Source organism: Dermacentor silvarum, chromosome 1 (genome assembly GCF_013339745.2).
Source record: "Dermacentor silvarum isolate Dsil-2018 chromosome 1, BIME_Dsil_1.4, whole genome shotgun sequence".
NCBI lineage: Eukaryota > Metazoa > Arthropoda > Arachnida > Ixodida > Ixodidae > Dermacentor > Dermacentor silvarum.
The window spans coordinates 163,509,249-163,524,136 of NC_051154.1; the positions used below are offsets into that span (position 1 = coordinate 163,509,249).

The 14,888-nt window shown below is 44.2% G+C and overlaps 1 protein-coding gene across 1 annotated transcript in view; it reads right to left on the reverse strand.

The window, feature by feature from the left end:
* LOC119436338 (uncharacterized) overlaps positions 1–14,888 on the reverse strand; it is a 79,191-nt gene that overhangs the window by 14,916 nt on the left and 49,387 nt on the right. The window contains exons 15-17 of the mRNA XM_049657038.1: positions 12,949–12,988; positions 6,890–6,967; positions 3,852–3,965 (exon numbers count right to left, since the gene is read on the reverse strand). Coding sequence (XP_049512995.1) covers positions 3,852–3,965; positions 6,890–6,967; positions 12,949–12,988 — 232 coding nt within the window. The remainder of the gene's footprint in view (positions 1–3,851; positions 3,966–6,889; positions 6,968–12,948; positions 12,989–14,888) is intronic.

Here is a 14,888-nt window from a genome sequence, read left to right on the forward strand (position 1 = left end):
TGCACCTCAGCTGTGCTGCTCTCAGCCAAACCACAAACAAAGTAATTTTATCTGTGATGTGGCCAAGTGGCTCCGTTAACACAACATAAATCTTTCTTGCAGGCGAGCTGGTACATTCATGCCAGTGATTGGCTTTATACCCACTGTGGAGGCTTAGCGGCTGTGTTGTTGCACTTCTAAGTATGAGGTCGCGGGATCAAATCCCAGCAGACAGCCACATTTTGATGGGGGCGAAATGCGAAAGTGCCTGTATCCCGTGCATTGGGGCATGTTAATGCCCAATGCCCCAGGCGGTCAAAATTAATCCAGAGTCCCCCATTATGACATGCCTCATAATCAGATTGTGGTTGTGGCATGTAAAATCCAAGAATTCGATTCAATTCAATTGGCTTTATGTGATGACAAATCAAAAGCACATGCTGAAAAACGTGACAGCTGCTATCACTGACAGCGGTATGCACCTGGCACTAGGCTTGATGCAAAAACGGTCCCTGCAAAGAATTTAACGGCTACACCACGAAAAATGCCCCATCAAATCTATGCTACCGCAAGGTCACTGGAGGAGAATGTTTAGTTCATTCAGAGAGTGTTTGAGAGCGCCACTGATAAGGTGTGCAAATGGGGCTGGGGAATGCACTTTTAATTATCATGCACTTTTTAAATGGAGACAAGGTGATGCCTCGGTATTTTGTAGCGATGCCTTTAAAGTAATAATGCCTTTTCGCTCTTATCACGCTTTGTCAGTGGTCGGAGCGACGGTCCGCTCGCATTATCAATGGGATCCGCCGGCCGTGAGCGGTGGATGATAAGACTAGAGTAGAATAAGTCATAATGCCTCGCTACAAAATCGCGGCCCTACGCTCCCAATCTATCGTCGCGACGAGAAAAGCACCCCACGACTTCTGCAACATACCGTGCACATGCACGAATTATGGAGCGCCAACGAGGAATCTGCCCAACTATTGTCTGCCATGGAAGTGGAAGAAGAAATGGTTTTTATACTTCTACCTACTTGTTTTCTAGAAATGGACAATGAATAAATGGAAGACGCGGACACCTCGGAAATGGCGGTGGTGGGTTCGCCTGGCTTGGCTAAAGTGTTAGAAGTTGGGCCATGCCAAGGCGTCGTTGCCGCACCTCCGGTCGCGACGTTGAATACTATCGCGAGTATTGCTGACAGTACGTTTTAGTGCCACTCTTGTCGTAGAGCAAGGGCTGGTTCTTGATCACGTCGATCAGCATTGCAGCCTACACTTTTGGTGTCATGTTCAATTTTACGACCGGATGTTTACATGCTAGTGTAGCTTCCAGTCGAGCAGAACAACTTTCCGCCGCGTTTCCGCTTTGCCATGATGAAAAAATCGGTCTGAGACTGATTTGGCTCGCCGCCTGTTTTTCTGCCTGTTTTTCTGCCTGTCTTGCCGCCTAGGCGGGCGGATTTTTGCAAGATTTTGCCGCTTCCGCCAGATTCGAGGCAAAGTGTGAACGTAGCCTAAGATCCTGCGCGAGCGCGGCCTAATTGGCAACCTGAATTCTGAAGGGAAGCGGCGGAAATGTATACCGGAAAATTCGACCACCTGGGGTCTTTAACGTGCACCTAAATCTAAACGGGCCTCGAGCATTTTCGCCTTCATCTAAAATGCGGCTGCCACATTTTTTGCTTCATTTCTTGTGCATTTGTTGCTTCAGAATGCGGCCGCCACATTCTCGCCCGAAACCTCACAGAGTGTCAAAGCCTTGACAAACACCGTGACAGTTTTTTCCATATGCAGACACGATTCGCTGTAAAGTACCAACCCAAACGGAAGCGCTCAGGAATGAAATTGTGATAGTAGCACCAGTTTCTTGAATTATGTCAGCGCGACGCGACGAGGACAAAGGGTGGATAAGTGGGGGGGGGGGGCGCAAAAAATTTCGGGGGGGGGGGGTTGAATCCCCCAACCCCCACCCCCCCCTGGCTACGCCCCTGCCTGCTTGTATGGGTTGATGACCACTTGCCATGCTTTACCTCCAAGAACTGCTGCTGTTATGGAAACGTGGTGAACATGGCTACCATAATGGAGATTTCTTCCTGTGCTAACTGTGATTTTCTCTCTTGAGTTTCAGTAATTTGTGAAAACGCATTATCAGGACAGGACCTGATTGATCTCCTAGTGACTGCCTTTCAAGCTCTTCCTCACCATAGGCAGATACTCTGCAGACCTGTTATGTGTTTGACATGGAACTTGTGCTCCCACGGCTTCTGTGCTCAGTGAACTGGTTCAGTCAGCCTAGTGCAGTGGCCGTGCCTACTTGATCAGCCTTGCAAGAACATTGGCCTCTAAGCTGTAACTGCAGTGTCATAGTGCGTGTTTGGGTCAATAAACTCATCTCCACTGATGTACTGACTCTGGAGCCTTCTCTGCGCTATGTCAATGTGTTAACAAACTCTTCTGCAGTGTTGCAAGTGCTCTGTAGATGGGAGTCGCATCCCCTACCAACAGTAGCTAGCTGGGGAAGCCACATGCAAGACCCTCTGTACACAACATACTACTGGTTTCATCTGCACAGAAGACTTATTAGCTATTTTCAAAAGTTGGTCCACATTGGATGAGACACCTTGAATACAGAAGACCTCTAACACATATATGAAAGAACCTTAAGGCACATTCAGCTGGTCTCTACTGTGCTCTGACTCTGACTGCACGATGCAAAGCCCCATCTTCATTGGAGCCAGAGAAAGCATGGCCAAGCCGAACGTGCAGCTGCTTGCCAGAGCAATCGTAAACTGGAATAGGAAACACATCAGCACGTCTTCTGTTGCAAACAAACAAAGCGCGCAGGCACCGAGAAATGCTGCCATGGCTGACGTCACACCAACAACGAAAGTTGCAGGAGCCACGTGACTGGAACATTACCAGATCTTGGTTGCACTCCCAGGTCAAAAATGAGAGCACCTCCGAGCACTCTGAAAGACTCAGCTGAATGTGTTCAGAGTGCTCGATTTCGACTAGCCGAATGAATCCGCGCCGGAGGAGCCCTCTGGAGTGCTCGAAAATAACCAGCTGAATGTATCATTAGAAATCTGTTCACCATGTCAAAAGTGAAAAGCAGGGTCCAAAGAATTATTCTGTGCAGATGGGTACCATTTTATAAATATGTACTATAGAATGAAACCATGCGTGGGAATCTAAATAAAAGTCACCAAACCTGTTAAGCTCATCGGAAAATTTAGCTTAGAAGTTTGTTTCGATAGGAATCTCCTGTAATTCTGTGTACAAATACCCGTTTTAATAAGAATACCATAATGAAGCAGCTAAAAACAATAAAAAGTAAACTAACTTTCTCAAGTATACATATGTCTCATGGAAGAAATGGCTGAACGCACCCTCATAGGTGCAGCTTGGGAAGTGCCTCTGGTGCATAATATTAATGATGCATCACTGCTAAGTTGAGCTTTTGACATAACAAAACCTTGACTTAATGAAATCTGTGATATAACAATAGTTTTATGTTTCCAATGAACCCCATTAAGAGCATGCTACTTTTTACTGCAATTTATCAAAGCAATGTCACATTACAACTTTGATTTAACAATTAAGTCGTGCACTGTACTGTGTACATACACTGGACTCTTTGTAACAACAATAAAGAAAGGTGCTAAAATAGACTGTCATTTGTGTATGCGTATTTCCTTGTACAAATGCTGCTGGAAATTCTCAGCAAGCAGTCTGAAGTCTGCTGCACCATCTGTCATCACAGTATAAAAACTCTGCGTGGCTTGTTTCTTCAATGCTCCATCCTTCCATCCATCCTTTCACAACACATACTTCAAACAAGAGACTAGAGGTTGTCTTTCTTATATTACTCACAAGAGGTTGCCATCATTTGGCCCTTTAAGAAGACTAGCATTGGGCCCCTTAGGACAGATTCGACTGGAAGGTTGCGTCATCTGGTCTTCATGGGTGCTGGTACCTTTAGAGAACCTGCACAAATTGCAAATAAGTTCATTATAATTGTTAGCAGTTTTACAGATGCAATACTGTTTTGCCACAGTTGAATTCAGTTTTCACAACGTTCTTCAACACAGTTGGAGCTATTAACACGAGCTCCTTATAAGTCTGCACATGCGAGTTAGTACAGTGTGCTTAGAAGCATCTCTCAAGATCCACAGGTCCTTAAGGTTCCCCAAGGACATTTCTCGGCCCCACGACATGCCACACTTTGCACAGGAGACAGTTGTATGCAACATCAGCAGTTTAAAAAATTTTGCCTCATAATCCAATTTTCCTCTCACTATGTGCCTAGTAAGTTCTTCCTAATTCTTTCTATCCGAACCCAGTGCATAGGCAAAATGACAGTGGACCACTTGTTTAAGTGGAGCAACACATTAACACCCAAGATGAGTGGTTCTTTAATTAAAACAAAACAAAGCAATAAAAGTATAGGGGGAGTCTGCCTTTACTTGGCCACTGGTGGCAGGAATTATACGGTGTGAAGGAAGTTTTCGCTTCCTTCAAACTCTAGTTGCCTAATTTATGTCCTTTTACACAATACTGTAAACCCTCGTTAACTTGAACTCTGATATCTCGAAATATGGGTTTGAAACCCATGTGTTTTTCACCTCTTATCTCGATAAGTTTTTGCGCAGGGCTCCGGATATCTCGAAATCTCAACTCCGAAAATAGCAGTAAAAAGGCAATGAGGCAGTGTCAGCAGCATCACAAGCACTCACTTTTTACCCTGTGGCAGCTCACTAGCCAAGCCAGACACTGCGCCGGGCTGCGTGCTCCGCTTATCTTTCCCCCTTCCTTCTTCTTTCTTTCTTTCTTTCTATCGCCACTCGCGCACACTTGCTGGGCGCGAGCGGTGCCAATGCACAAGATAGTGACCGAAAATATTTGCGGACAACTTTCTGTTGCAATGAAGGGAAAGCCATAGAGAGAAAGCTACGGGCCCACAGAGGCAAAGTGCCCACAAGCGAGTGTGTTTCCTAAAAAAAGTCCTGCACTTTCTTTCGCGTTAGTTTAAGCTGGGGAATAGAAAACATGAACACCTTATTTACAACACATTAATAAGACAAAGTACACCATTGAGCGTTACAAGTGACTTATTTTGCAGCTTTTACCTTCCACATCTGGGCAATTATCAAACTGTTGCACGTGGAAGCTACATAAATTCAACGTCTGTTCCGAGAAACCAAAAGAGCTGCCACCTAGGTGTAGAAGCTCCGCCCCATAGCTTTCCCTTCATTGCCACAGAGTATAGTGGTACTTTGGAAAGGCTCTATGGTGTCTATGCACAGCCAGAGGGCTTCTATTTTTGTGACTTCACTTATCTCGAAGCTCCGCTTATCTCGAAATTTTCCCCGGTATTTACAGCTTCGAGTTAACGGGAGGGGGAGGGGGGGTTACTGCATTATGAACTTTAAATGAACATCCCTTTAAACATATGTGCACTTCATTTTCAACTTAATATGTGATAAAGTAGGCTTATGAGCTAGCATATGCACTCATTTCAAAGTGCAGACCTATAGTAGTTTATTCCTGAGTAAACTTTAATCTTCTAAATTTCAAACAAAGACCACAATAATACTGTATATATGGGATGTGGGCAGTGCATTCATTATGCAGGGTAAAGTTAATGGGAACTTTTTCAAAACAGCAGAAATTAAAAAGTGAGATGGTAATGACTAAAAAAATTTGTTAGATAATTTAGCTTTGCAGTAAATACACATGTTCACTATTTGCAGTGACAGCTTTATGGTTTTCTGCCACCAGAAAGCGAGACACGTCCAATTTATAGCAAGCAGCATGCCGTACTGCTTCTGCCAGTAGTACACGCAGACTCCGGCAACATCAAAATGCCTTCCAGCAGCACGATTCCCCTGCTCCACCACATACTCCATGGCCTTTGACTCAAAACTGACCATATGACTGGAATTACCGCCCATCGCCCACAGCAAAACGTAAGACAGGCACAAAAGCGAGCAACAGATAACGCTGTCATGGAACAGCTGCCTTCAAAGTAGAAAAAATAATCATGCAGATTCCACACACTGTGGGAATTGGTGTAAGCGGAGCTTTAATTAGCTGGTAAGACAAAATGGTGCATCATAATAAGAAAAACGCACAGCGAATTTTTGTGACGAATGCATTCCATAACAGTCATCAGCCACACAGCAAAAGTAAGTTTCATTCGTGGGAAATATTCTCAAGTGATCACTTTCTGTGATCTATCACTTTCACAAGATTTCGTGTGACTCTGTAGCATACACATTGAAGTAGATGGCTGAAAGCATTCCTGACACTGTGTGAAGATAGCGAGCTTGCCATAGCACCAGAAACACTGTTGGCCGTATATGCCAATGTGTTTAGTGCCGAGTCACATGAAACTTTACTAAAGTGATCCTATCCTCCATAGCGACAGCTTTTACTCGGCGAGATAGCAAACAATAACCATCACAACCACCATCACCACGACATGCCAAATCGCGGAGAGGTAAGCAACGAAAGCTTTGCTTTAAAAAATATGGCTAATGTACGGCTCACTGGTTCACTTTCCTCTAGCTGCGCAAATTGTTTTGATTGGCTGTTGCACTGGCATCACGACAGAGAGCATTCATTTTTTTGCCGAGAGATGGCTCTCGGTAGCATGTGCTATCATCATAAGCCGGAGCAAGTGAACCAAGAAACTATGGCATGGCCATTTGTTCGCAGAAGTGTACGAGACCAAAGTTGGGGATATGACTAATACAATAGAGAAAGAAATCCCAATTTTTAAGAGAAAAGTTGGGGCTGCGTTTATTTGCAAGTGCATTGGTATGTGAGTAAATATAATACCCCTTAAAAAAACAAGGTAATAAGAATTTTTCATTGTTACAGATTGTAAATGATAAAAAAAAACTCACTTGAACAACTTTCGAAGAAACTTGGGCCTAAATGCTCGTTCAGTTATGGATTTAGGAGGTGGGGATGTAGCCTTGTCACTGCAATAAAATTGCACCAGATGAACATATTGTAAATATAGAGGCATAGAAAACTTTCACAGTTAATTCATATATATTGTCACACACAAGAGGCGAACAAGGTCAACATGTGCTGATGAACTATCTTGTAATCACAATAAGGAAGGTCATTCTTGGGCATTGAGAACCTTTTTTCACAAGGCAATGTATTCTTGGACTATATGATATAAGGAGATGGATGCAAACACTAACAGCCTCTAGATAAAAAATGAGGAGTCCTCCTACTCTATTTCATAATGAAGAGTGTGGCTCGATTGGGGTTTGACTAAATCCTGAGTATGTATGCGGTGAAATGCAACTGCAAATTTTGCACCACATGTAATTCTGCTTGCAAAAAAACACAATCATTTATAACACGTCATAATGAGATTACTACCTATTGATCTACATATCTTATACCAAACGTCAATAGTGTGGGGATGTTGAGTGAATTAACATAATCCAAAAACAATCTTAGTTAGATAGGACAAGAGAACATAACCTTTTCCCATCAGTGGGTGTTATTGTGTTGGTATCTCATTCACAATGATGGTGAATCAGTGAGCAAAAGAGAGCACGAAACTTTGCAAAATGCAGTGTAGGAGCACTGTGCAATACCGGAGAAGCAAGTGGTTGTTTGAACACTGCTATGCAGTATGCAGAAGTGTTCTTTCCACAGCCTTGTTTTCATCTACACTTGAAATTCATTATAACGGAACGGGATATAACAAAATAATGAATATAACGAAGTAAATTGCATTCCCTTTGAAATCCCCATAGAGATCTGTCTTTAAAACCTCCTTTTAACAAAGGGCAATTGTCCTGCCAGTGAGCATAACAAACTAAATTCGTCTGCAAAACAAAAAATACCCGACCGTTGCATGCTGAGTGCATAACTTTCTGCAGGGTTCAGCACTCATTCGTCGTGGCAGTTCAAAACTCCCATGTTCCCACGTCAATATGTTGGTGAGCAGCACTGGTCTGTCTCACCACCGCGCGTAGCTGCGCACCTGTGCACAAGCAGCAGCTCACTATCGCACTTCTCCACTGACCTCTCTCTCTCGCATGTGTTTCACTGTGCTAGCCGCACCATGGTGCATGACTATGCGCCCCGGTGCGACAGATTAGTGCATTCACTTTTCACTTTCTCTACGGTGCGCCACACAGGAAGCCTCAGCTGAGCCTGGCCTCAGAGATCTCTCCAGCGCAATCTCGGGGGTCACGACCAGGCCATGCATTCCCTTCTCCCTCTCCCTTCTCCCTCGCGCCGCGCGCACTGGCAGCTGGCTGTGGCCTCCGAGATTGCATTGGCATCGTTGCAATCTCGGACGCCACGAGCCGGCCAAGACAAGCCACCGAAGTTTGCTTGCTTCCTCGACCACACAGCGTAGCGCTGTGTTGTGTGCCACGTGGTGCTCGACCGCGATGAGCCAAGTGGAAAGCAGACGTAAAAGACTATCGCAATGAAAATCCAGCAATCTAAAGACTGCCGCGTCAGGTGATAAGTCGCGTGTTGCACATGCTGAAGATTCTTTTGTTGTTTTATTCAAATTTCATCGCATGCGTGACCCTGTAGAGGTTCCGTGAACAGCAATGCCATCTTATTTCCATGTTTACAATTGTGCACCCCATTGGGCATATATTGCAGTAAATGGCAATAATGGATATAACAAATGGATACAACACAACGAAGTAATTTCAGCTCCCCCTTAAACTTTATTATAACGAGGTTAGAGTGTACAGGGAGAGTAAAGTATGTCAAAATGTCATAACAAACATAGCAAGCTTTCATTCATTAAACATGTATTGCTGAATGTTTACTCTATCTAGGATTCTGTGTAATCACTTTTCACTTCTCACTAACTTGGTTAACTTTTAGACAGACAATTTATCTTTTCTTTATAATTTGTTTTGTTTTTTTGCTTGAGTGGCTAATACCGTGAATGATTGATCTTTTGAGTGATATACCTCGAGCGACATGCCTTGAGACTAAATGCCTTGTGTGTTAGCACAACATAACAAGTCACACCGTATTTGCATCAATATAATGTGTTTTTCGTTTTACAGCGAAGCTGTCTATGGCTAGGAGATGGGGTTTTGTGGCGTCCATGCGGAAAAACTATCATCATCAGCAATGGCTCCAGCGTCATCGTCTTCTTACAAAGCTGGCTTGTTGGCACCCCTCGGCGTAACCGCGCAAATGTGCTCGTGCCACTGCTCGCACGCTCGTTGTCGCCGTCTTCTTACACAGCTGGCTCCGTTGCCGCTCATTATTCCAGCGTAGAATTTCACTTCTCTACTGTCATCGTAATTGGGAGACCGTGTTTATGGGGTATGAGCCATTGCTTAAAGGGATACGGACACAAAATCAGAAAATTTTACGAAAATGCTGAAAATGAATCCCCAGTGTGTGATTACACCGAAAAGAAGTAGTCACTTAGCTTATTTTTGGCGTTTTTGTGAGCGCGCGCCTCACCGCCCGACCCGCGAGAGTTATAATGCGTGACATCACGACATCCTCGTCGGATAGCCAGCCGGCCGGCCGCGGTCATTCAAAGTGCGCCGATGCCACCATCGTGAGCATGGATTCGAGTTCTGGTGTCTCTACCAGCGATGAGTACACATCTGAAGATGAGGACCATTCCAACATGGCAAGAAATATTAGCGCTTACAGTTACGAGGCTTCCGCGTCAAGCAACGAAGAAGAGCAGGCGGCCGTGGAAGTGCCAGTCAAGTTTTCACGAACCGTAGCGCAAATATTTCGCTCTGCACCAGACACTTGTGCAAGAATTATTTGTAATTTCCTCTGTAAGCTTGCTTTTTCAAAAGCACACGCAGGCGAGGCAGCTGCGGCCCGCGGGGTACTTCAGCACTGCGTGGATAACTGAATAGTAGTTTATGCCGTTGGCGTGAGCCGCTGGCGTAAGCTGTGACCTCCGAGACTCTCACGGCCACTTCGCCAGCCGCCCAACAGATGGCAGCACCTGTCTGGCGTTCTCCCCAGTTTTTCTGCGTGTGGAGAAGCAGAGCTGTGTGTGTCTGCCCCACTAGCCTTGTATTGTTTTACTATGCTTTGCCAACATTTTTAAAGACCTTACTGCCTTCGTGCCCAGCCTCGGGCATATCGCCCCAGCCTCGCTCTCGCACTGCTCAAGAAGGCTGCAAGCGAACGAAAACAGTAATGACATCTTTTCGCCTCCTCTTTTCAAACACGCCGCTGATCATTTCTGCCTTGCGTTTTCGTGAGAAGACCGATGGCACAGCGTTAGGCTTTAGGCATTGCCTTTTGAGCGGCATGCCGAGGCTTTTCAGCACAGCCGGGCTGGTCACAATATCATCGTCGACGAAGTGGTCCGCGCAAATGAAGTCATTTTTTAGAGGTCTCCAGGCTGGGCGTGATGGCTGACAGGCAGGTATCCAAAGTTTACGCACCTTCTCAGTCTCTGGGAAATGTGTGCGAAGGCGTGTCACGACCGACGATGCTGTTATAACAGCAATATCTGGGCATTTCCTTTCGCCGCAACAAACGCATCAATACTGAATGACGACTGCGCGAAGGCGCATGTAAGATGCACCATCTGCGTGGAGTGCCGACAGGGATAATGTTTCAGATGGACCACGTGCGAAGATCGCCAAAAGGGGCTAAACAAATGCTGCAAGGGACCGACACCTCCAAAAACTCTGCGACAGCTGTGGCCGACCTTGGCCGTGCGCGCGCGGGTGGGTGTTATGACGTCAAATTACAGCTTCTGCTGGCGGCCGCTTGGAGGCAAGATGCAACAGAAAATCACAAAAAAGAAAGATGTTTCTTGTTCTTTTTTTCAAAGCAGCTTGTTGTATTCATCGTTTTCAACAGTTCCAACTTTTGTTCCAACTCAAAAAACCACCCGCCACCTTTTGTGTCTGTATCCCTTTAAGGGGGTATGAGCCATTGATTGTCTTACGTGACGGACAGATTTAATAACAGAGGTGATATGCGAATGTGTATGCGTACCTATCGTCAGGATGCCCACTGATCAGCACAATAAATACTATGTTCGTACCTTTGTTCAAAATTCTGTGTCACATCTGTGTCGTGCGTTAAACAGCTTCGCTGGTCATCCACCTTCACAGAGTGGAATGGCTCATGAATTTTTTCATAGCTGCCAGCCTAAGAAACCACATCACATATTCAGACTGATGCTCTGAATATAATTAATGCAAGATTTTAAGCTTATGCTACATTTCAAAATATGCCAAGCGACAAAGTCATATGTGACAATGCCAATCTGACAATGCAGACGTGTGGAAGAAAGGCGCAGGTCTGTAATGAAGTGATAGTGCAGCGCAGCACAAAAAAGCTGTGCAGAATGCAAAGTTCCAGGGTTTCTTTGACTCCAGGATGCATTGAAATTCTAACATGTATTTCCATGTAAAACAAAAGTAAAATGCAGTGATGGAGAAAGAGCATAACCAAAGTGTGCTAGCTGGGTCACATACAGTGTCCCACTGCTGACAGCCAAATCTCTATTCTTGATCGTTCATTTTCTGGAATATTGCTTTTACTGTGTGTTGACTGGCTGAACCATTTCATTTCACTTCATTTATTAATTTCTGATAAACATGAAAGAGGCCAGGAAGAAATGCCGCAAAACGGCTCAAAAGTTCCTTAATCCCCTGTTACAGTGGACAAGATGCCGGTCATTCCAGTGAGGCAGTGTGTTGCACATCATGTGATGTAAAACTGAAAGTATCTCTGAATGTTAGCAATTGAGAACAAGGCTCTGGGTTATTTCACAGCCATGATGCTCATGGCACAACAGCACGAGTCAGAGCCCCAGCTGAATGATGTACTAGAATTCTGTTAGCCATGCTGCAGAGACTAGCCACAGTAGCCGTGGTATGCCATACAGTAGCACTGAAATATTGTGGCAATTATAATAGGCTTCAGCTAACCAATTGGACCTTTACTTCTATGTGGCCAGAGCAAGGGAAAGTTTCATATGCCTTCTACAAGGTTTTAACCTCAGCCATACAGCTGTACAGAAGGTGGAAGTTTTGAGTATTGCACAGGTAAACTGGGCAACATGGCAGGTATGCATCAGTGCAGTAGCGCACCCAGGAATGTCTGTCAGGGGGTGGTTCATTTTTTTTTTTTTTTTTGGGGGGGGGGAGCAAGCACTTTGCATAATATGCAATTTCCTTGCTTTACCCAGAGGAATACAACAGCAAAAAAAATGCCTAATGCTTATAATAATAATGACACCAAGGATGATGACGATGTTTATCTCTTCAGCGTTTTACTCAAAGTAATTTAAAAGTGAATGAATAAATACAAGACAATGATAGAGTGTTTTTGTTAATCAGGAAAATTAGGCCTCAAGCCACCTCCTGAATTATAATGACAATGTGAACAGAGCACTGAAGGTGCACGTTGGACTGGTGGGGCTGGACGCGTGGTGTGGGGGCGGGGGGGGGGGCTCGGCCTCAAGGGGGGGGGTTAGAACCCCCGACCCCCCCCCCCCCCCCCCCCAATAGTTGCGCCACTGCATCAGTGCCCTAGTCCTCTCAGCATTTTTATGTGGCCTGGTCTTCTATCAGCCTCTACATGCTTCTTAAAGTACTCAAAATGCTGGTTTTCCGGCAAATCATGACACAACACTCCCTTTCTAACAGTGGTAGACATTAGGCTTCACAAGTGCAGTTATAAAATAGTGGTTGCTCGCACTCAGACCACACAAGTGACAATGGCTCATTGATGAACACCGTATTGCTTTCCACAAAGTATTACTTTCCAGAGTATTCAAAAGAATAAAGGTTGTTAACATAACCTTGATATACTAATCACATTGTTAGGTAACTAAAATTTCGTTAGAAACCCAAAATAGCAAAAACCTGGAAATGTGCTTTTTGGCCAGAACTCGTGACTTCTGGCATCATGTCCCAGTTTAAATGGAAAAAAAAAAAAAAAGGAAAGAAATTACCTGACAGTTATCAGATGGGTTTCTTCTTTGGAGGACCCTTCTGAAAGAGACAGAAGAGTTAGGTGAGCCAGTTCACTTTGGATAGTACTGCCTTGACAACAGTGTCACATGCAGGCAAACCTGAATGTGCATAGGCAACACTATCTAAACTGAGTGAAACAGCAGCATGAACTTCATTTTGGATAACAGCAGAAAAAGATTTAGGTTATGCTACAGTATTTAAGTATTGTGGCATATGACATGTTATCAGTACTACAGTGAACAGACAGAGTCGGCAATCATATGCGGAAAGCTGTGTACGTAACAGCTGGCTGCTGTATATTTCTCTCGCAATATCAGAATATAGCAACATGCCACCAGGCAAATATGGCTGGCATGAACAAACTGAAGCAGAATTAATTCTTTGAGTTGTGATGGATTAAGACAATGTTTTCAACACTTCAGCACAAAAATACACAATGGGACAAATTATGAGAAACAAAATAGGAGCACTGACTTTCAAGTGGAATTCCTATTTATTTCACTATGTTTGTGCTGCAGTCTCTTGTGAATTTTTATAACACATGTTCACAATGTTTTCTTTATTGACAGGGCAGTACAATACTCAAGCGGTGCGCTTAATGACATGCATTGTGTTTGGTGCCTAGGTTGATAATGGCAGCCTTTTTACCATGCATATCATGTAGAAGGCTCAAGGGAATTGTGGAAATTTAGGGCTGCTTTATGGAAGAGGAAAACAATGTGTTCTTCCTCTGGATAACTTATAGACTTTTCATGATAGATTTTAGCGAAAAGAAGTTGTTTGTGCCTTTGATAACAAACACAATGTGGAGAAAAGAGGTCCTTTTTCATGCTTTGAGAAGAATTACACATTGCTAAAGAACCCAACAATGCAAGGAAACTGGAAATGCACTCGAACCTTGTTATAACGAAGTCATATCAAATGCAAAAGTACTTTTGTTATATCTGATATTCGTTATAGTGAACATACTGATATGTGCAAAACAAAAAAGAAAGAAAAAAGAAAAAAATTGCACTAGGATCTATGTGAAAGTGCAAGCATGATGCCTTCAAAAGGCCAGCAAAAAGTCATCTGTTGATTTTCATGGCCCATAGGCTTTTACGATAGATGTCATGTGAACACTGCTCAATTACAAATGTGGTTTGCACCATTGTTAACACGCAACTGTGCGATCAGTGGGATAACATGGGATCAGCACGTTGGCTTGTGGGATGCACGCTAGCCAAGCTGTTGACCAAAACATGCATGCACTCCCAGAATGTGCCATTTAAACTTGCTCTTGCCGAGTTAATTATTTGTCATTTTTGCTACCAGAATAAATATACAGTGTAGACCACTTATAACGTAAGTTGCCGGAGTCGTGAATACCTGCACTTTAAGCGGTACCGCACTATAACCAAAACAACGATTTTCAAGCCCTGCACGTATGCAAGACATGTAGACCAAGCAGCCCCGCGTATCCGAGAATCGAAGCATGCGACTGGGAGTTTTGCATCCATTTAAATTCATGAACGTTGAAAGGTTAATGTCCAAGTACCCATGATCTTCGCATGAAGCAGACAAAGTAATAATAAAAAAAAAGTCTCAGTTTCGCCGGAAAGGGGAAGCATCAATTGCGATAGCAAATTAGTAGAGAGCTATAAGGAGTAGGGATAGTAGCTTTATCGGCCGCATAAACTTGACACATTCGCTTACTAACTGAATTAACAAGCGTGGTGTCAACGTGCACAAGCAAACATGAATAGACTCGATGACCGCAGAAGACCACTGTCAAAACGCGGGCGTGGAGGCTTCGTGCGGTCTATCGCTTCAACGGAAACTGAGCGGCGTAAGCACAGCGCATACAAAGGTCAGAGCCATGTGGAGATCACTTTCAAGATACGGTGCGTGCGACAACACCGACAGCCGGCACAGGCAT